The sequence below is a fragment of the Eulemur rufifrons genome, chromosome 24 (assembly GCF_041146395.1).
Source record: "Eulemur rufifrons isolate Redbay chromosome 24, OSU_ERuf_1, whole genome shotgun sequence".
Classification (NCBI taxonomy): Eukaryota; Metazoa; Chordata; class Mammalia; order Primates; family Lemuridae; genus Eulemur; species Eulemur rufifrons.
Window position 1 is genome coordinate 34,730,560 of NC_091006.1, and position 23,426 is coordinate 34,753,985.

Here is a 23,426-nt window from a genome sequence, read left to right on the forward strand (position 1 = left end):
TTGCTAAATCTCCAGCTTTTTGCTCAGCCTCAGATGATTTAGAAGTTTCAAGAAACATCAGTTTGGGTATGACTTACTTCATTTCCCTTAAATGAATTAGAGAATATTATGGATGAAAAATGTCTTTGGTAAAAGAAAATTATGTATTTTGGTCAATTTTCCAACAGTTTTAGGAAGAGAATACTTTCCACTCAGATTGTATGGCATGAGATGCTTTTCTTAATATTTCAGGTATCTCTGATTCCACGAGACTTTTACCCTTCATTGAGTCTTTGCTTGAATGATACAGCATGTACTTTTCCAAACTTCTTTTTTGGTCCTTATTCTGAATTTCCACCTTCCTCCTACTTAGTTATTCTCTGAGACTCTATTCTTTCGCCCTCGGTTTATAGCTCTTGAACTTTGACTTCAATTTTCATAATTCTGATATCTTCCTACCAATGTGGGGATTTCTTTATTCTCTCTAGTCTCATGAATCCCAAACAACGTAGTCTCTCTCTCTCAAGTGGGTTGGCTAAAACAAACTTTTTTACTTTTGGTTATTTTTTGCTCGGCTAATTGAAAAGTTTGTTCTTAGGGAATTCATGTAAGGGGTAGGACTGTGGGTACTTTCTGTTCTTCTTCTCCTAAAAAATTTTTCTAAGTCCAATAAGTTTAATGTGGGTATCAAGATCTCCCTTTAAATTAAAAAAAAAAATATATATATATATATATATATATACCATAAAATATTAAGTAAAAGGAAGAGACACACAGGAGGAAGGATCCCAGCATTTAGCAAATCTGCACTTTCTCTTTGTCCAGGTCTTTGGCACCTTGAGGATTTGGCAAAGGGTGGCAAGGACTCTGTGTATCTGAAGAGCAGAAAGTCAAGTCTTTATATACAAAATGCGTATATTATTATCTCTAGATTAAGAAACTATGAGCACGTGTGAACAACTGGGATTAGTCTATTGGACAGATTTTTTTAAAAAGCATTTTGAAGAGTATGAGCTTTAGGACCGATGTTTAGTACGGGCCTGGCACCCAGTAGTTATTGACTGAGTCAATAAATGAAAGCATGGATGAATGCAATGCGGTCTCTGCAGAATATGAATGACAATAACAGAAAAGTCCCAGTTAACAGAGAAAGCTCTATAGACCCGCTCCAGGATTGTTTATTTTGCTTTTTGAGGCCCACACAGAGCTTTTGGGTAAGTCAAGGCAATCTGTGTAACTTTTAACCCCAAACCACCTGTTTTCCTTGGGACTCTCTCTTAGGAAGCAGGTACTATCTCTGCTCTGCTTCTGGCTTTACCTTTAACCCTTAGTTTTCTTGTGTGAGTTACCTCCATCTCCCGGTGCAGATGGGTGTGAGACGGAAGGTGGAGTCGTGCTCCACTCTGCTGGTCAGGTTATACCTGGGACACCAGCGCGTGGCAATACTCTTCTGATCTAATACTCAGATCCTCTCCTGAGAGCTTGCTTGGATGGAGGAGCTCTGATAAGGGCATCTCGCTGGGAAGGTAAGAAAAGGACGCCTCCTTGGAGTGTGAAAGGTGCTTCTCTGGAGAGCAAGCGAGAGCTGGAAACCATGTAGTAACTTGATAGTTATTTTCTTAGAGCAGATTGTTAGCTAAAAAATGTGAGAGGGCCGTGACACGTGCCTGGGTGGGGCACTTGACATTCTCAGGCGACCCCTTCCATGAATAAATGAGCCGGAGATTTGTGTTGAGAAAAGCCAGGTTTTATTAGGTTGAACTGTTAGAAACGTCATTTCTGCCAGTCCAAAAATGTTTTTTTAAAAAAGGTAGGAAATGGTCTTTTGAAATAAAGATGAGGCCTAAATCTGACATCAAATTGCCTTTATCAGCTGCCTCTTTTTGACAGCAGAAGAGGTAAGTAGTAAGAAATTGTCCTAGTGATGATAGTGATTAGCATTTTTAAATTTGTTAGTTTATTTGTTGTGAAGACAAACATCTAGATTTGAGCTGAAAGTATCAAACCCTTGGAGCTGTACTGTGTGTGCCGGGCCTGCTGCGGCGCATCCTCTGTGGGCATGATCTTCCTGCCATCAGAACTGTTCTGTTAGTTTATTTGGTTTCTTCGTTTGTTTGTTTTGACTTGAAGCGGTTTAGGCTTGTATAGATTCTGAGCTTCAGCAGGCCCTCTCTCTTTTGCTTAGCTGAATGTTGCTGCTTCTGCAGGCAAGAAACCCACGTTGCTAAAGCCTTAGCTGCTCCTGAAAAATGCTAACATGCTTTCTGCCTAATGTTTGCCAATGGGCTGATCTAAAAATGGCACCAAGGAGGTTACCTATTATCCACAGAACAAGAATACATTTCAGGACTGAAACAGATTATGGTCAGTGGGGACCTGATCTGCTGACAGAATGTTAGTTTAGTGTCCCCAAGCAATTCATAAAAATAGGATGAGACTTTATGTAGTGAATCCTGTTTGTTTTCTGTTAATTAAAAAAAAAAATGAATCCCTCCTTTAGTAGCTTTAGTAGCTTTAGCTTTCAATATTTGATTTCTTTTTCTTTTATATTTATTTTCCCATAGTGTTTATGAATTGTATTCATCCTTTAAAATTCAATAAATGGTTCCTCTTTGCACTTTTGCAATGGGTGCTATCCCATGGTATCATAGTCAAATTTATTTTATCAAATTCAGTTACTGATATTTTAAAAAAGTATATCAATGTATCATTGAGATAAAATGTGGAAAGATTTTAAAAAATCATTTTTTCAGTGAAACATACAGATTTTAATGCAATTTTCAAATTCCTTGCAAATGAATTTTTTTTCAATTAATATATAATGGATAGGCTGACCTTGTCATTACTTGCCTATAACTGCTTGAGTTGCATCCTACCCAGTTTAGCATTTGTTCTTGACAAAAGTGCCCTGGCTTGACCAATAGATTAAACAGTCACTCTAACAAGGGAACAAATATAAAAGAAAGTCTTCTTCTAGCATGATCATTTGCTAAAATGTTTTGGTTAAATGTTTCCAGATAGTAATCTAGGTATGTATGACTGTAATAGGCATATTATAATGGCGATAAAGGTTAAAATTATAATCAGTTGAGAATTTCAGAATCCCATGAGACAATTTGAGATCATTTTTGGCTGCAATTAACTTCCTGGTTACTTTTTAGTCATTTTGCAGCCAAAAAGTGCACCTAGCCATTCGCAGTTGTAGAAATCATGGCACTATGAAGTTTCTAAGTTCCCAAGCACATAAAACTGAACAAAAAAGAAAAAGAGAAATAAGAAGGATCTCAAGTCTTTATTGTGATGCAATGTTTGTGCAAACTATAGGCCGACTGTTCTATAATGTAAGAGATAAATACTGCCTTACCCTCAGGGATTTTGTTATCAGACTATATTCCTCATTTAGGAAAAAAAAAGATATGGAAAGAAGAAACTTTGGGGCTGAAGCAAGGAGGGAAAAATCAGATGTATGAAAGTGAGACAAAAAATCCTGAATAAGATGTCCTTTCTTCCACTTGCTAGGATCTGCCTTGTGCATTACCTAAGTGCTTCCATTTTTAGGTCTGTTGTGTGAAGCAGTAATCAGAGATACTTAAGGTTTCATCAGATTTTTTGGCCTGAATGAGAACATATGCTGTACTTTTATTGGGAAGAGAGCAGTACAAATCCAAGTGTTATAGTCTGGAGAGAACACTGCTGTCATTGGGATTGTGGGACACAGCTTGATGGACCTGATTTAGTACCGTGTAATGCCCCTAATTCATCACAGGGCTGTTCATCTCAGAAATAGCTATATGGAATAAAACGTTATATGTGTTTATTCCAGGCCAATCTGCCAGCACAGTAGACTGAGCACAGCCATCCACTCCCAGCAAAGCCAGCAATAAGACATAATTTGTTGCTTCTTTTTCACCAGCTCATCATAATGTTCTTCCCTGGCTTGAACGCTCCCCACAATCTGATTATTGTGTTTACTCCACAGGGTTCGTTCTTCCTATGATTAATATCATATTTTCTTACAGTGGGTCACTTTATTTATGATACAAGATTGGTATATTTCCAAAGGATAAACAAATGTGATTACTTTAATGGTTAAAGTACGGACCGGGTGTTCAATGGTGGTCTTACGGCTGTTTCGGATGAGCTGGGTGGGGTTTGTGGTCTGGGTCTGCCAGGTTCACTATTGGAATAATTTAAAGAGTGCTGAAAAGACACAGACATTGTCCAGAAGCCTCTTGCTAGACTGACAGTAGTTGCTAGAGTAAGGATGACAAGAACACAGCTCTAAGAGGGCTATGTAGAAAGACCCCTTACGATGGCCATTCATTTGGTGCTGCGATTTCCAGTATGTTGTAGAGTATTCAGTCTGACAGCCCCAGCATCAGCTTCCAAGCGTGTGAGAGAGGATGTCTTCAGGGTGACTTTGGCCCCCTCCTGTGGTTTTTGCCCCAAACCGTATGAGAGACCCTGAGTGACAGCTGCCTGGCTGAGTCCAGTCAAACTCCAAACCCATGAAAAATAAAATGATTACTGTTGCTTTAAGCCGTTACGTTTGGGGTGATTTGTTATGCAGCACTAGATACCTGGGAAGCACTTGCTTTTAAGTCAGATATACCCAAGTTCAAATACTGACCCTGCCCTCTTGCTAGCTGGCAGATGTCAGCCAAGATCTTAAATTTTCCGATTTGTTCATCCTACAGATACTGAATCTGGAATGCTGCCCATGCTCCATAAATGTTCCCCTTCTTTCCTCCCTGTCTTCCTTTTCTTCTTCCTGCCTCTTCCATCCTTATTTTGCTCCTTTGCTTCCTTCCTCCTCTCCTCCCCTTCCTTCCCATATAAGTCCAACCGAGTGCAGCTGCTTTTGCAGTGGGCCGTTTTGAACTGGAATACGTTAGTGCCAGGTGTGGATTTAATTGGACCTTTACTTAGAACGCAGGCAGACAGCATTCAGGATGCATTTATTTTTTCAGTGAAAACTGCTGAATCACTGGTTCCAAAATCGGCATAAAATATGCTCAAACCTTCCACAGACGGCGTGTGTGATGTGATCAAGTGCCTTGGGAGAATGGGGTAAACAAATTTTTAAAAAAAGGAATGTTTCCATCAGTTCACAGTGAACATTATCTGAATTCAGTTCAGGCGAAGAATATCTTAAAAAGCGAGATAAAGGAAATGAAGGCATGAGCAACATGTTATTTGTAGGAATGACATACATTATCTCCTTGGCAACTGCAGGGTGGCATGCAATTTGGCAATCTATGTTGTGTCATCTTGGATGCCTGGAAGTCACTGTTTCCTATGGAAACAAAGGAAAGAACAACATGAGAAAAAGGGTTCTGATTTTAGTATGCTAGAAAAGTATTTTAAAATCAAGAGACCAGCAGGCTTCCACAGCCTAACCAGAACTCAAAATGGCATTAGATTTTCATTTATTAATTCCACAATGCTTTAGAGCATGAATTAGGTCCAATTTTTTTTTTTTTTTTTTTTTTAGCTCCGCTGAGCTTTTTGTTCATGGTCAAATCATGACTTAAGACATTTGTGTGGGACTTTCAATGTACTGGCACTTGGTCTTCCATAGACCTCAGGGTCTCAGGTTATGCACATTCGTTTATCCATTCAGTCAACAACTGTGAGCTGAGAGGTCTGTTCTGTGCCAGGGATTGTGCCAGGTGGCGGGCTGTGTGGAGCCCTCACTTTATGTCTTATAATCCTCCTGCCGTATCCATGGGAGATGTGGGCTTTCTTTATTTGCAGTGAATCAGTCATTTAACAAGGATTCACTTAGCCCCGGCCTGGAGACCGTATTGTATTGGGAGCTGAGAGCTGGCAGAAATGAACCACAGGGCTACGTGATGCTTGACGGGGCACAAAACAGTCCTCCTGATGCCTTTTCTTTGGTCAGTGATTTTGGAAACCTTTTTTAGGTGTAGTCAGCTTGTTTTTGTCGACAGCCTCCAACTACATGACTCTAAAATATCTTTAACAGTGACTCATGCTCCATATAATTTCATTTGCTAGGTCATTTGACTGAAATTGAATGTCTTCAATGAAGGAGATTTCAAGTGGCAACATAGCTGGCTAGGATCTAAGAGTTTCCACTTTGATGAAATTCAAAGTAGTAACATTATCGAATGCCTCAAAGGCATCCTGAGGGTTGCAGTGGGGCTGCTTGATCCCAGCAGGAGAATGATAGGGTTGGTTATAGGAGATTAAAGCATGACATCCGTGTTGCCAGGATCACCAACGGGCAACTGGGATTTTTTTTTTTCCCCCAAAATAGCACTGGAGATAAGAACGTGACATTTTCTGTGGAGCAGAAACTTGAGTTTCAACAGTCAGCTCTTCCCAAGGATGGTGTTGCCTCCCGTTGATCTGTTTAGTGTCCCCAAAGCATTGCTTTCCCTGCTGTTTCCTTATCTGCTTCCAACCTCACCCTAGCAGGAGGCGAGGGATTTATTTACATTTGTGGGGCCTGTTACGGAGTGACTTTGAAGCAGACTGCTAATGTCCACCAGAGAATCTCCAAAGGAGCCCGTAGGCTGCCCTTCCACCTGGTCATTTCATGGTGTTCTTCTAGCTCAGAGGAGTAGAAGACATATGCCTGGCTTTATAATTTTGGTATTAAAATTAACAAGCAGATTTCATTTCCTGAATGTTTCTCCCATAGGGTATGATATTACTATGTCCCCTCTAAAAGCAGTATTTCAGCTTAGAATTTTCTTGGGTTTGTAGAAATATTCATGGGCGATTTAAATAGCATTGCAGCTGTACAGAAAAGCTGTTCTAGTGTGTGCTTTGAAAAATCAGCTTTTCAATAAACGATAGCTTTAGAACTATGATTGAGAGGGAAAAAAACAGTCCTTGTTAAACAGGCTGTTGCAGCCACGGGCTACATGTTCCAAGCAGTTTGAAAGATAGGCTCACATTTCTCATCCTTTGCTCCTGGAGAGGCAGGTTGGTGCCCGCGGGTCCCAGGCCTTTCCCGTGTAATCCCGGAGGGCGAGAGGAAGGTGCAGGTTGACCCGGGAGGAGACGCTCTCATGCTCAGTAGCATCGTTCGGTTATACTTTTTCAACAGGCAGATGGATGAAACAGAAAAGGAAAAGCATTTCATTTTGGTTATCAGTTAATATTCCAGGATTGACTCATTAAACAGTCCATTAACTCCTGTAGTGGCCCAGGAAGTATAATCTGGGTAGAATAAATGACTGTCATCTGGTTTTCAAGTGGATTTAAATGTGCTGCTTTTGGCTATACAGCTTTGCCAACTACTTATTTCCTGAGACACAATGTGTGAAACTCATTTTTGCTGTTTGGAGTGTGCAGAAGGGGACGATTTTATTGTTGATTTATTTTAATACCATTAACTCATCATTTATTTATTATCTATTCATTCAGCTTATTTTTACTGAATACTTCTTAGCATTTGGTACTGTGCTAGTTACTGGGGGGAGGAACACAGTAAGGCATGGTTGCAACCGTCAAGAAACTCACAGTTGGGAGAGGCACTCATGCAACTGTGCTAAATGCTAGGCTGGAAAAAAGCAACAGGACGCTGGGTGAAGATACAACCGTCTGAGTTTGAGTTTCTATGGTGGGACATCCGATGTGGGTGGTGGGTGTCAAGTTAAACATCTCAAAGGAAGCAAGGTTTAGGTACTATCTTGCAAGTCATATAAGGAAGGCAAAGAAGATGGAGGAAATACGACAGTGAGAAGAGAAGGATGTGCAAAGACACTGCAGCAAGGGGATACAGCTCACACTGTGGAGCTAAACCGAGACAGCTTGGTTAGAGTCCAGCTGTTTTAATTTAGGTTTTCCCCAAAGCAGACTCCGTTGCAAGGATTTTGCGCAAGCAACGTATTTCTGAGATGATCCCCAGGAGCGAGGGAAGTGAGAGGGAAAGGAAGAAAAGAAATTAAGTATCGTTAACCTTACCCCTGTGTGCTCATCGTGCTCGAAACCCTCCCAGAGTGTGTGGGGAACAAGCTTCTCCACTGTCCCACTGGTGGCAAAGAAGTTACTGACCGACTCTTATCTCTAGCTGATAAGGTGTGCTCAGCAGTATATTTTTCCATTGACATTGTATACATGTAAGGTGTACAGAATCATGTGTTGCTATACATGTACACGGTGAACTGATTACTATAGTCAAGCTGATTAACATACCCATCTTTTAACATGGCTACCTTTTTTTGTGGTGAAAACACTTAAAGTTTACTCTCTTAGCAAATTTCAAGTATACAGTACAGCATGATTAACTATAGTCCCTGTGCCGTACATCTGATCTCTAGAACTTACTCCTGCATAGCTGAAACTCTACTCCTTGAGCAGCATCTTCTCATCCCTCCCTCCCCACCCCACCACTGGTAGCCATCATTCTACTCTCTGTGTCTATGAATTTGAGTGTTTGGAATCCATATATAAGTGAGATCATGCGCATTTTTCTAACTTGCAATTCTGGTTAAACCTCTTCCCAACCCTAGTCAAGATCCTGTAGGCAGAGCACCCCTCAGGCAGGGAAAGGCAGTAAGCTATCAGCCCACCTCAAGTAAACTCCTGGGTAAACCAAGTGAACATGGACCAGAGCTAATAGCAGATATTATACAGGTGAGGCAGTTGAGAGGAAGTTTGAGGGAAAAAATGAAGATGAGGCTGGACTGGGAGGGATGGTGCAGCTCACGTAGAAAGTGACGCCATGTAAGTTTTTCCCCCTGAAAACAATCAGGTGAGAAGAAAAAAGTTTAAACGAGAAAGCGGCACAATCAGATTTGCAATGTACAAATATTTTACTGGAGAGTAGAGATGGCGAAGGTGCATAAGGATGTTGGGTCTCAGAATAGCGATAGGCTCTGCGAGTAGACAGGTGGGAAATGTTGACCACCTTTCCGGTGGCTGTGGAGAGGAATAGACAGATTAGGAAAATATTGAGGAAGCTGGATGGAAAAGAAAATAGGGGAGAAGGAGGCAAAGATAACTGAAGTTTTGTGACTTGGAATGCGAGCTGGATAGTGTTCTGCTCTCTCAGATCTAGAATACAGCAGGAGGGATATATTTGTTTGAATACCTAGCTTGAGTTCATTGGATATGAATAGTAAATGTGTACATATATTGGACTTTGGACATGGGCAATGATCTAAGTTCCATAAAGATAGGAATTTTGTCCTATTCCCCTACTTTCGTATCACCAGAACCAAGAACAGTGCCTGGAACGCCGGCCCTCAATAAGTATTTGTTGAATAATTGAACGGATAAATGGGTGGATGGATGAATGAATAAATTAAAAGTTTGGCACGCATCTGGGACATCTGAATGATGTCTTTTTTGATGTTGGAGTAAAATTTGGGGAGAAGACATTGATTTTATGATATTGACATAAAGATTGTAATCAAAGCCACTGGACAGGCTCATTCACCTGAAAACTGAGAAAAATGAGATAACTAAGAGCTGAACCCATGGGAAAATATTTTAGAGTTAGGTAGAGGAAAAGCATCCCACACTATAGACTGAGAAAGATGAGTGGAACATTACTAGAATATGGAATTATGGGAAAAACTTAAAGGATAATAACAAGGACTGATCCACAGTGTTGCTAGTGAGACAATATGTAAGACAGATTTTCAAAAGTGCCTATTGGAATCATACACAGGAGTTTTAAAGGAAAGATGGGAGGGAAATCAAATAACAATGTGTTGAAGAGTGAGTGAGTGACAGGGAAAGAAGTGGACGCTGTAATTATAGACAATTTTTCATGAAACCAGTCGTGCTAGATTGCAGTAGCTGCAAGAGGTCAAAGATTTGAGGAGTTTCAGGAGTTACAAACAAGGACAGGAATTTGGGGCTGTTTTTTCACTGTATCACCAGAGCCAAGAAAGTGCATAGAACTTAAATAAGTACTCAATAAATATTCGTGGAATAATTGAATGAATAAATTAGAAGTTTGTTATGCCTCTCGAACATCTGAATGATATCCTACTGGATCTATCGGTTTGCTTATTTATAATCTGAAAGAAATTTTAGCATATTATATTTTGAGACAGTACAAATTTTTTTTAAGTTGCTAATATAATTAAGTAAAATAATATCTACAGGATTCTTGATGTTGTGCCTCTGTTGAAGCAAGCATCAGTCCAAAGGAAACCTTTTCAGCCTTTTAAACCTTGGAGCCCTTAATTGCCTCTTCCTACAATTGGCAGATCTGAGCAGGTCGGGTGTTAGCTAGTTATTAGCATTGCTCCAAGGAATGGAGCTGATTATGCCCACTTAGGAATAGCAAATAAAATTAATTTTGAACAGGGCACAAATGTAGGTTCCCATATACTTCCAAACTTTCCTGAGGCAGAAAGTTATAATATTCATTTAACATTTACTTCTGTTGAAAAAATGTAACGGGTATAAAAATAATGAAAAATTCTATAGTAATAGTTTATCTTACAGGGTCTATCTACACACCTGTCTTACAATATGAAATGACAACAACAGAATGTTAATATTGGACAAGTATTGATGACTTGCTATGTGCTAAGCAGTGTGTTAAGCACTGTATGGATATTATCCCACCAATAACTCCAAGAAGTAGTTATTGTCATTGTCCTTACTATAATCAGGAGGAATCTTAACCACAGAGAGGCTAAATAACTTGCCCAAGGTTGCATACCTAGTGTTTAGCAGAGTTCAGAACTTGAATATATCTGGTTTCAGAACCTATGGTTCTGACTTTGGTTTTTTTACTACTATGTACTGCCGTACCAGTGTGATAATGACGTTTGATAGTTTTTGGTTTTAGGGTTTATTTTATAGGTGTTGATAGAGGGCACATTCCCCTTGCTGCCTGCCAGACATTTGGGTCTTCCAGTTTCCAGCCTGCCTGGCTGAAGTGGTTATCTTGGTGTATACATTAATGTGCTGATGAGCCATTTGCCATAAATTGCAACTCAGCTACTGGTTCAATTCATGCTAAATTTGCAATCTGCCTTTACTGAAGTGCAAAATTGGCTTTCTTGTCATAAAGTGGTAGAACATGCAAAATAGTCTAATACCTTATTTTCTAGCTCAAGTAAGATTAGCTAGACTCAGAGAAAGTTTAAAATTTTTTTCCACTTTTCAATGAGCAGCTGTTTCAGCATGAGAGTCTTGTTCAATGTCGAATGGGAATGGTTTTGATAACGCCCCATTGGAAACTATAGCTGATAGCATGGCGCTTGCTCCTCGGGGCAAGTTAAATTATTTCCTGGAAAACATCCAAATGGCTTCAGCTATTTGGGGGGTTGTCTGTTTGACAGTGTAAGTGCTACCAACCAATGTCACAGTAGAAGTTGAATTTGTTCTGCTTACTTAATGTACTGTTTTACTATAGATAGAGTGGATTTGTAATAAATTGTGTTAACAAAATAACTTGACATATACTTTATGACCAATTGACTATGCTTCCATTTGTAAAAACTAAGGGAGGGGGTTGATTTTAAAAATGTGAGTTTTCACAATAGTGGCTTAATGAATCCTCTTCTGCTGCATATACATGTGTATATGCACTTATACGTACTTTGGCACATGCATTGCTGAACTTCATTAACTTTAATTATTAGTAGAAAATTACATGTTTGAAGAATCATTCTCAAGTCAGGGACTAGAGCTAGTGCTCATGTGGAAACTTTCTCTGGGTTACAAATGGAGCTAAAACTGCAGTGTCCTGAGCGACAGGGGGAAAAATGTCTGAATCAGTTTTACCGTATATCTTGGATAGTCCATTTTTAAACAGCTTTTTAGAGTGCTATCTTCAAACTTAAGGACGAATTTGTGGAAGCAAGTCGGGGAATAGCTTTCCTCTTGAAGAAGAAGATCATAAAAATATTTTTATCACACAGAAGTAGCAGATTTTCAGTGGCATTGTTGATTGATTTTAAAAATAACTAAAAGAGAAAGTTTCTTTAATTAAAAACACAACTTTGCTCAGCTAGATTGAATTTGTTGTTAAGATGCAGTTTTCTGTAGGATAAATCATCTAAATGTGGGCCTATTTATAAATATTTATTTAGGCCTGAATGTAGAGGATATTTGTGATAGAAAGTTATATCTGTAAGCACTTCAGGACAGTCAAGCACCAAGAAGTACAAAGGATATTATGAATGGGAGTAAGAACAATTAGTATGAACTCTAGAACAATTTTCAGGTATACTGGAAAGGAAAGATTATCTAATTAGAGAAGGATTTTTTGTGGAATATAAAGAGTCAGTACAATGTCTAGCTTATAGTAGAAACTACATACATATAAATCAAATCAGAATCTGATAAACCAAGATGTTTACAAATGCCACTTATGGGTTTTTGTGCATATAACTTCAGGCAAACTCTTTCCTGCTTTTTCTTAATTCCATAAACAATTATTTGTTTTTGTAGGCAGCCTCCTAAAGTGGTTGAGTTTGGGTTTGCTACTCAAATCATGACTCTAACACATTTTAATTAGGTGACCTTCAGAGAGTTACCCAACTTTTCTAGGCTTCGGTGCTCTCATTTGAAAAATGAGAATATTAATACCATCTCATGAATTGCTGTAGTAACAATGTGAGATTATTTGTGAAAACAATTTAGTATAGTGCTTAGCTCATAGTAAGTGTTGAGTACACTGTAGAAATGTTGACGATTCGAGATTTCTGTCTGGACAGTGATATTATCAGAATTAATTATGTTAAAATAGAATGTAAACTATTGCCTTAATTGTTCATTGCAAAAGAAAATTGGAGTAAGTAGAGAAAGGGAAGATTTTAGAACATTGTCAAGGGAACTAAAATTCCTATTATACCCCTGAGAGAAATCTTTGAAAATTGTTTCCACTACCACTGGGCATTTTCTTACCCTGTCACGTACTTAATCTTTACCCGATTAAACCTGACTCATCCCTAACATCTCAGCTTAACGTCAGTGTCACTTTCACCAAGAAGCTTTCCTGGCTCCCAGGCAAGGCAATGGACTCCCTAGTTTCTCTAATTTTTCTTTATAACATTTATTGATTATTATAATTTTTATGATTCCTGGAAGAAATTGCAAAGACTGTATTATTTTCTAACTCTGTACTCCCAATGCTCAGAAAAGAAAAAATAACTTGAAAAATGAGATACTCAGTATATATTTGTTGAATGAATGTGACTAGTTTGAATCAATGTCTTTAATGAGAATTTTATTGCTTAATTGTGGGTCTTCCATTACCCACTTGACTTGGGGAATAAGCTTCAACAAGAGATGCAGCATGGGATTTGAGCTTTCCTTTTTCCCTAAAAATGAATCTATTAGTGCTATTATAAATGTTTAGATTCAGTAGTCAAACATTGTCTAAAATTCTGAAGAAATTCAGCAAGGTTCGTGGCTCATCAAAGATTTCCTTGCCCTGCAGAGCTATGAGTTTACAAAGGGACTTGGCTGATAATGCTTGAGGTGTGGAATTGTTTTCCCCCAGCATATCTGGTCTTGATAAATGATCGTTTTTTAGATGGTGCCCTGATTGCCTTTGCTGATGCAGATAAAACTGTGACTCAGACTACTTGCTATGCCAGTCTCCTATAGGGTTGGCATGGACTTGAATCTTTCTGGATGGCTATTTATCATAGCACAATTTCATTATGATCAAATCATATCAAGTCTATATTAAGAATAAAGCCTTGTTCAAATATTGCCTGAGACTGAATGTAATTTTCTGAATATTTTGAAGCTGAAGCGAACAATTTCCATAGGATGATGTGGCTGCTTTAAAGGTGAATTCATTTGGCCATCCAAGTTAGCTTTTGGAAAACCTACTAAGATTTCTTTTGCAATGTTTTATCATATATTAACTCTACTTTTAAGGAATAAAAATATTCTTAATATAAAATGTGAAAAAGTTATGAATTATGTTGTTAATGACATTTTCCAATATTTAAACAGATACATGTTCTAAAATCCAAACTACAGGTACACATACACACATACACGACGCATACTTATTCATACTCAGAGTCATAAGCTGCAGGGAGGTGGAAATATTTAGGGGTAAATATTGGGTAGATGAAGTAGGAGCTGAAGCTAAGTGCAAACCAGAAGGTTAAATAAAAGCTCAGTTAACTGAATTCCTCTAATCTGGGTGAAGAAGAGTTGAAAATAACTCAGGAGGTGGGTGGAGGGATGTAATACATGGGCAATTTTGACCATTTAGGAAGAGGGTGTAGATGCCCCCTAGTGGGTATGGAAGTATTTTCTTTCATCAAAAACAAGTAAAAATAGTAAAAAAAGTAATACTTAATTCTTGTCAAAAGCATCTCCGTTTCTCTGCATGTCTTGTACTTGGGCCCTACCTAGGATTTGGGGGTTACCAGAAAAGTATATCCATTCATAAAGAAGAGAGAACAGAACAGACTAGAAACACACCAAATAGTAATACTTGAGAGAGAGCTATAAGGTTGTTTAGGCTTTATTTATTTTACTATGGGAATGTTAATAATCTTCAAAATCTGTGTGTCTCGAATTTAGTTTTATTGAAGTTAGATGATTCTTTTAGTCTGTTTAGGCTATAATAACAAAATGCTGGCTTACATGCAGACTGGCTAACTTACATAACAGCAATTTGTTTCAGTTCTGGAGACTAGAAAGTCCAAGATCAAGGTACCAGTAAGGTTTGGTTTCTGGTGAAGGCCGGATTTGTAAATAGCCACCTTCTCACTGTGTCTCCACATGGGGGTGAGGGGAGAGGGGAGAGAGAGACAGAGGGGGAGAGAGAGAGAGAGAGAGAGATATCTCTGGTGTTTCTCTTTTATGAGGACACCAGTTCTATAGGACAGGGATCCACCCTTGTGGTTTCATTTAACCTTAACTACCTCATTAAAGGTCTTATCTCCAATGGTCACAAAGGAGAGTTAGGACATTGACGTATGAATTTGGGAGAACACCTTTCAATCCGTAGTAATGATTAAAGCTCCTTCAATGTTTCCTTTTGTGACCTTCTTTGACATTTGTTGCTTTCTGGTTATCCCTAGTCTGGTGGCCTTTATTGTCCCATTTCCCACTTCCAATTTATATGTGGAAGACAGTCCTTTTGACTACTGTAATTGAAATTAAAGGGAAAAAAGTGCCAGACCAATATATTCCAATATATTCTTTGTAATATTCCATTATATTTAGAAAGTGGGCCAGCCAGACTGAGTTGCCAGTGTTGTAGATGTGAGCCCATGCTCTGGGTATGTATTTTCACAGCATAATGAAGTGTGAATATCATCTTGTGGGTTGGGATTGCAATGGTTTCTCCAGTCTTTGCTGTTTCCCTGATGACCAGTTTCTAGATTTTATAGACAGTTAATAAAGTCCCAGAAAACAGAGGCAGTGATCTGACATAGAGATACATGAGATGCCCTTCTTAAATAACCTATATTGTTTTTTAGACACAGAAACTACTTGTGGAGATAGTTTTTCCCGCATGGAGCCTGACATTTGGTTGTGGTAGCTAGTTCACTTAAAAGTGCGTTAATTGCATGCCAGGTGCAGAAGAGCCACTCAGCAAAGGTTAGTTGTTGTGATGGTTGTTGCTATTGCTATTTTTCCCTAAAGAGAATTTTATATTTGTCCTATGCATAAACTAGAGGATTTGCTCTACTGTTAATTCTCACTTTTACTATCAGTATGTATTTTGATTTTACTATTGCATTTTGCGTTGCTTTGCCTTTATTTCTCTTTTCAGCCGGCAACACCCTGTCCATTGCTGACTTCAGCATAGACGGTTCTTTGCTTCAGTGGTCATTTACGTTTCTAATTATTAGAAATGGTGGCCATATTTTTATAAGTACATAAAATTGTCTTCCAAAATTTTGTTCCCCGTAATTATTTATTTCTGTGATATATCTTCTTTTGGAGGCAGAATCTTATTATCTGACCTCAGCTGGGTTATTTCCCTGTAATATTCATTTGATGTCTATTGTGGGCTGGACAATGTGCTATGAGCTTTACATGCATTATCTTATATATTCATTATGAGGAAGGTATCATCTTTACTCTTGTAGCAAGAAGGACTTTGAGGTTTCAAGAAGTTAAATAACTTGCCGAATATCTGATAGCTAGCAAATGGCAAATCCAGTATTTGAATCCATATCTATCTGATTTAGGAACCCATAATCCTAACGTGGTAGCAAGTGTTTTTCAATCTCTGGTCCCTGGATCACCAGAAATAGCATAACTAATGAATACAATTTCCTGCAAATAGGGCCTGAGACTGAGTTTTCAACTAGCTCCCAGGTTATTCTAATAAACACCTCAGATGACTATAATACTGCTTTTCCTTACCGAGGGAGAGAAGATGCATCCAGCTTAGTGTTTGGATTTAGAGAAAATGAGCGGAGTATCCTTTGCCCTCTTTCCTTTCCAGGGTTATGTTGGTAGCATTTATGAAAGCACCTCCTGGCACGATTCCAGGTGGCATTTGGACAAGTCTGCTTAACCAGGCTGAGAACTTCTGCTCGGACTAGTGAAGTTTCCAACAAAGTGGTTTCCCTCCATTGGAGCCATTTATTGAATATAGAAAACAGTTACAAACAAACAAAAAAAAAACCACTAGGAATCACTATGAAACAAAACCATGAAGTTTTAAACCCTCAGCTCTAAACACGTAAAGGCAAAATAAACGAATTCTTGAAGATTTCTTTTTTTTCTGGTAATTCCAAAAAGCAAACAAAAATTTATTGTGCCTGATATTGAAAGGAATATTTCTATGGCTTATGGAAATACAAAGATTGGATTAAATGCTAATGGTGGGAGGAAATAAAATACAATAAATAGGGATCTCAGCATTTTCATTTCCAAATTTTGGGGCTCAATATATGATAGAGTCCCTTGGTAACTATAAAATATTTAACATGTTTATTTGCAGGTGATGTTTTTCATTTCTACATGGTAACATTTTCTAAAAATGGTATTGATAGACCTCAGTAAATCAATATCTTGGGGTTTCATTTCAGCAGCTCTACCATACTTCTTTATTTTCTCATTAAGTGAGATGTGTGGCTACTCTTGAAGGCCTGTCCAGATGGCCTTGAATAAATGTCTTTACATTATTGGATTCTCTTATTTACTTTTTTTTGAGTATGTGACTCATTGATATTCTAGAAGATAAACCCATTCATTATTAGCTTTGTTAGTTTTTAATTTAGAAGGGTTAAATTACATTTTATTAAACTTCATTAGCTTCTCAGGCAAGCGATATGAATGTAGCTGCTTGCCTTCTGTAAGCCTAATCTTAGTCACTCTATCTCATGGCTGCAGAGTAATAAGTTGAGATGAATATTTTTTTTGCAGTTGATAATACTTCTTTAGAAATTGTGTCAGATCACAGTCATGATTGATGAATTGCTTGGATCGGCTCCTGTTTGCCTGTTGCTGCTTTAATTCCTTGGTAATGTTTGAATCTGCTACCTCGCATCTCTTTCCTTGCTTCGGGCTATTGTGACTAATGACAAAATGATTTCAAACTAAATCATTTTTTAAAATTCAAATGAAGCTGGGGTGCTTTTTCTGGTTTGAAGCCACTGTGTGTCTGCTGAATACTGATGGGGCCACTGAAGTCTCTACACTGTGTATGAAACACAGCGTCTCTCTGACTGACACCTTAGTTGCTCCAAAATTTGGAGGCTGTGTGAGTATTAGTCCTAATGAGTCCTGTGCCAGATTAGGTCAGCAGATTCCTTAATCTTTTTGTGGTTCCTCATGATGGAAAATGACAACTACTTTTTATATAATAGAACTCGAGACATAACCACAAAATAACTTGAGTATCATTTAACTGCGTGGCAGAGAGCAAAGATTTCAGCCTCAAATTAGTCTAACATCACTTGCCTTTATGTGGAGTGTGATATACAGAGTCTTGAGCCTTCCTAGCCATTCTTAGTCAGACAGGAGATTGAGTCCAGATAACATAGACCTTAGGGACTACCTGCAACTTTCTAAATATCTGTCCTATAGACAAAGAAATAGTAATATGGAGATCAGATAAAATTTTTTGACACTTTCTGTTTAATTTTTTTTTATTTAATTATTATTTTCTTTTAGAGACGGTGTCTCACTATGTTGCTTAGGCTGATCTCAAACTCTTGTTCTCAAGTGATCCTCCCACCTTGGCCTCCCAAAGTGCTGGGATTATCAGTGTGAGCCACCATGCCTTGCCTCACTTTCTCTTTAATTTTGAAAAAGGTCTTGATTCTATATAGTATCCATTTCAATGCAATTTATCAAATATGAAGTGAGTGCGTATTGTATGCATTAACCTATAGTAAGGAATAAGACGAGCTTTATACTCTAGCTCATTTCTACTTTTAAGCTGGGAATAAAAAGATTTGGTCTTGTTTTCAGACAGTAATCCTGGAGTTACTGTTCCTACATGTCCCTCCAGTCTCACAAAGCCTCTTGCTTCATTGATTCTTTTTCTAATCACCTTAGACTGATTCTATCTTTTCTGCTTAGGCTTTCCTTTTTCTCTAGGCATATTCTTCAAATATATGCTTTTCTTTATTTGATATTTACAACTATAGTAGATGTTGTCAGAATATAATTTCAAATCATCAAAAACATGACATACAAATAATTAATGGACATAGGTCAAAGATTTGTTCAATCATTAATTAATGAGAGAATCACTTTGATGGTAAAACTGGTTCAAAATCTTTTTGAGAAATGGCTACGTACAGGCATTTTTATAAAAGGAATGCAAGATTAAGATTTGTAGATTAGTTACAGAAGTGCTTACTATGCTACCTGGCAATAAAACCATAACCTTTGGTTTTACCCGACAGGAATATACAAGTTAATATGTTAACTTTGCTGTGTTTGGGTTCTGATCAAATATTAAATAGCAAAATCAAACTCAAGTAAATTCTCCTAGAGACTTAGTAATCCTTGAGTGAGCTTGTTAAACCATCTTCTATTACGACATTGAAAGGACATGCTGTATTCCTTTCTGACATCCAAGTCTTGAGTAATTTTTCTTAACAATATACTTGACTATTACAAATACTTGACTTAGGTGCAGTTTGTTAGGTTCATGAGGCCTCCTCCACGTTTGTGAGCAGAGAGGTGATACAGGGAGGCAGAACAGACACCCAGTAGGTAACTTGATGTATGGTTTCCAGCCAATCATAATCTTTCTGTTCTTATTTTTCTGTACTGGAGTAAGTTGATTACTAAAATCCCTCCCCATTTTAAAATATTGTCATTCTTAAAGAATTATGAACAGCAAGATATCATGGCCCTTTAAGCCAGCGTGTGGATTAGGCAACAGTGCCCCCTAAAGGTCCTCTATGAGTTCTGGGCAGGCCAACCTTCAAATTATCCTAGAATGTTGGAGGAACGTCCCCTCACGAGAGGTTTGGCAGTGCTTCCTCTCAGGATCCTTGATTTAATTAGTTTGTGTGCATTATCTATTGCCACAATAATGCTGCAAAACAAACAGCCACCATACTTGTGGGACATACAGTAAATATTCAGTTTTGCTCTCAAGTCTGTGGGTCAACTGGGAAATTCTGTTGATGTTCATTAGGCTTGCTTGGACATTTGTTCTTAGCGGGGCAGACTTGTGTGTCTAGTGTCAGCTAGCTGTTGAGTGATCTAGGATCGCATCACTGGGATAACTGGCTCTGCTCCAGATGATCTCTCACCTCTAGGAGGCTATCCCAGGGCTGTTTTTATAATATGGTGGCAGTGTTTCAAGAGAGAGTGGAAACAAGCAAGACCTCTTGAGGATAAGACTTGGAAATGAGACAGTGTCCACCACAAACTGTTGGCCCAATGTAGTCATAAGGCAGGTTGTTGGAAAATAGACTCCATCTCTTGATGGAGGAAAATGTGTAAACTCACAAAGGCCATGGATATGGAGTGAGATGATGAATTGGTGCCATCTTTGTAATCAGTCTATCATATAGAACATGATTCACAGGATTTCAACAAGTTCCAGAAGGATACTGGTCTAGAGGGAAAGAAGAACTTAAGGATTCTTGCACTTTGTTCTGGGATGCAGATAAGTTACTTGGAGTCAGTTTAATCTTTTCCATCTTGCTCTTAAAATTCATTAGGTAGGACCAGAGCAGTGTTTAGGGGTATTTATTCTATGCTATTGAGGCAAGATTGTTTTGAGTATTCTACCAAATGATGCATAAATTTGACATTTTTCAGTCCAGTGGGTGAGAACATGAACTATTCCTGGCTTTGTGTGAGCATCAGGTACTATTTCCTCTAATCATTTCAGGTGATTCTTTCTTTGGTCTTGGTAATTACCTTACACTCATAAACTGATCTGTGCTTAACGAAATATTCTGTGAAAACTCTTAGATTTTTGGAGTTCTCTGTTTGTTCATTGTTCTCGCTCTGCTACTGTGTGCTATGAACTCCAGCCACCTTGGTCTCCCCAGACTCTGAGCTCCATCTCCTCAATTTGGGGAGTCTGGTAACTTTTTCTGGGGTGCTCCTTTTCTGCACCACAGCATGGAAACTCTCTCAAGATGGTTTCTTCTCTCAGTGATTATAGTCCTATGTTGTCTGTTGCCCAGTGAATTTTTTGCATATTTGCAAAAAAAACAGTTGTTTTATTGCATATTTTGTCCAATTTTTTTGGTCATTCCAGGAAATCTTTGCTTCATTTTGGCTAGAATTAGAAGTCTGTGATTTCATTTTGGTCAGAATTAGAAGTCTCCAATCCTTAGAACTTAGTGTCAGAAAAAAATGTGGACTTCTACACATCATGGACAGCCTTTCAGTGAAAGAGGACAGTAGGCCAGTACAAGATTATAGTCAAAAATATATATGTTTCTTTCCTGTTTGTCTAGTTCATCCTTTTTTACTCTCTTCCCTTCTCAGAACATGTAATATTTTGTCACAGTTTTGTTCTTAATTGTATTTTACTTTTTTTTATAGTTCTGATTGTATCCTGTGTGAGTCTGTATCTTAACTTTGCAATGATAGTATATGCTCTTTTAACGTTAGGAGTATACCTTATCCTTCTTTATATTCTTCATCATGTGTATAACATTTTTAAATTAATGTTAATCAATTAATTATCATCCTTGTCTGTAAGAAGAGATCCAAAAGAATTAAATGAGGTGGCTTTTATAATGTGCTTTGTAGAGGACAAGTGCAGAGTAAGTAATGGCTCTTCAGCTTTTGGGGTTGGTGTCAATTTTGGTTTCAATCGTCTCCACCCAAATTTGGTGCCATGTGTTAGGCTACAAGCTGTCGTTAGCTCAGTTGCAACCTGCTTGGAAGAATACTGTAAGTTGATGTGAGGAGTGTTTTCTACACCTCTCAGAGCCCATTGGCGGTGTTTTGTGAGGCTGTTTTTCTTCCTCCACTGAGTGACCTGGGAGTCATAATTCACAAGTGTATGAGATATGCTTGATGCATATGTCACTAAAAAAGACTGTATTTGTAGGATGAACATTTATCTCTAAAGTGAGATCTCCATGAATTGTATATGATTTATCAACTTTGGGCATTACTATCAGTGAATTGTCCTCTGAGGCCGGCTCCTTCCAATCACCCATATGTGAGCCTCTCTTCTTCTCCCTGCCCTCTATTTCTCCATCTCTTCCTGCACCATTTGTTTCATAAAATGGTAGGGGTAGAAGGTATGGAAAGTAACTATAGTGTAACCTCAGTACAACTCAGAAGAAACATAATTAGGGAGAACAAATTACTGCAAACATTATAGTATATTCTAAAGTCAAACATGACTATTGAAGGGATCATCTGAGCAACTGCTTTCCTTCATTAGCATGGACAATCTCGAGTTGAATATGTATAGTTATTCATCGTGCCTGTCAAAATTATCAGGGGAATTAACTTTAATGGTTTACCACACAGCTTTATTAAAATATAATCTTGTTCTACAAATAAAAGAATGTGATGGAAAATAGTGAATTACATTTTGATTTGATCATTCTTTATTGATTGTTTGGACTCAGGTATCTATGCAACTATTTGGTGATGCTGTTCATATGTCTGTTATAACGTTTCATTTAAAATTATCTTTCCTTTGTAGTTTCATCATTAATTCTGGTGCAAAACTAAAATGTGTCAGGATTTTTATATTTTATAATAATGTGTATGATTGTCTAAGATTCTTTACAAAAGTAAATTCCAGGGATTTGGAAAGCAAAGTTTTTAAAGGAATGTCATATACATATGAAGTTGTTATTGTTATTCTGTGCACACGACTAGGTATAGTTCTTCTTGTTTATAAAATAAACATATATAAAACTCTTTGAAATATATATGAAATATTACAGAACATTATTTGCAATACAGCTGAACAAAGAACTTATACAGCTATAGTCATAAATTTGTAAAATAAAATCAAGTATTACCTCAGTTTATAGACCTAACAACCTAATCTTTCTATAGATTTAAACTCTAATTATTTATAAGAATGGATCATAGTTTGAAATAGAAGATTTTTGATTGAGAGTTTCAGATGTATGCACATTATCTTTTAGTTAGGTATTGTAGTGCTTTTTATCAAGCTGAGTGGCTGTAATATTAAGGTTTATTTTATGGAAATTACTAACTTTAAGTATTTTTATCCCTTTACATCTATTACCAATCTGCATAAAATCCCATAACCAATACAGTTTTTAACATACCTTTACAGAACACAAATGCCAATTTGAACATGAGGAAAAGAACAAATGCTTTGGTTCACTCGGAATCTGATGTTGGCAACAGAACTGAGATGGGAAACCATTTGAGCAGATCTTCCACGGCTGTTCCAGAACCTTCCGAAGCCAGGCCTCGGTCTTACTTAGCTTCCAGTCCGAACCCTTTCAGCCGCGCGAGTGCAGCTGAAACCATCTCCGCTGCGAGAGCCTTTCCACCTGCTTCTCCTGCGTCTGGCCCGCCCGGGTGCGCGGCCCGACAAGCCGCAGCTGGGTCTGCTGCTGCCCCCCGCGCCTTTGGGTCCAGGCTGGAGAGGATTAAGACCACAGTGAACACCATAGGGGCTTCTGGAAGGTCCCCGGCCGCTGCTCCTCCCCCCGCTCCACCGCCTTCCGGATCTGGTACAAGTAAAATAGACAAATACGCCCGTATTCTCTTTCCAGTCACATTCGGGGCGTTTAACATGGTCTATTGGGTTGTTTATTTATCCAAGGACACTATGGAGAAATCGGAAAGCCTAATGTAGTTTTGTTTCTATAGTAGTTTGCTAAAAGATGATGAAAACGCAGACTGTCTTTTTAAATGTTTTTAAATATAAATAATTATTCTTTACTAAAATAAAAACGCTATGTAATTTTTCCATTTAAAAAACGCAAGCCGGTTATTGGGAGAGTTAATCGCTTCCTCGGTAAAGAAAAAGTGAACCCTCTTTCTTCCTAGCTGATTTTAAAAGAATTCAGCGTTCCAATTAGACAGAATACAGACCCTCTTGGAAAGTTGGGACAAGGGAAATAGGGCTA

The 23,426-nt window shown here is 38.1% G+C and overlaps 1 protein-coding gene across 3 annotated transcripts in view; it reads left to right on the forward strand.

Annotated features, from left to right (window-relative positions):
* Positions 1-23,152, forward strand: part of GABRA4 (gamma-aminobutyric acid type A receptor subunit alpha4) — a 61,727-nt gene extending 38,575 nt beyond the window's left edge. For all 3 annotated transcript variants that reach the window (XM_069457367.1, XM_069457368.1, XM_069457366.1), the window contains one exon: positions 22,622-23,152. In XM_069457367.1, the coding sequence (XP_069313468.1) occupies positions 22,622-23,152 (531 nt within the window). The remainder of the gene's footprint in view (positions 1-22,621) is intronic.
* Positions 23,153-23,426: the final 274 nt, after the last annotated feature.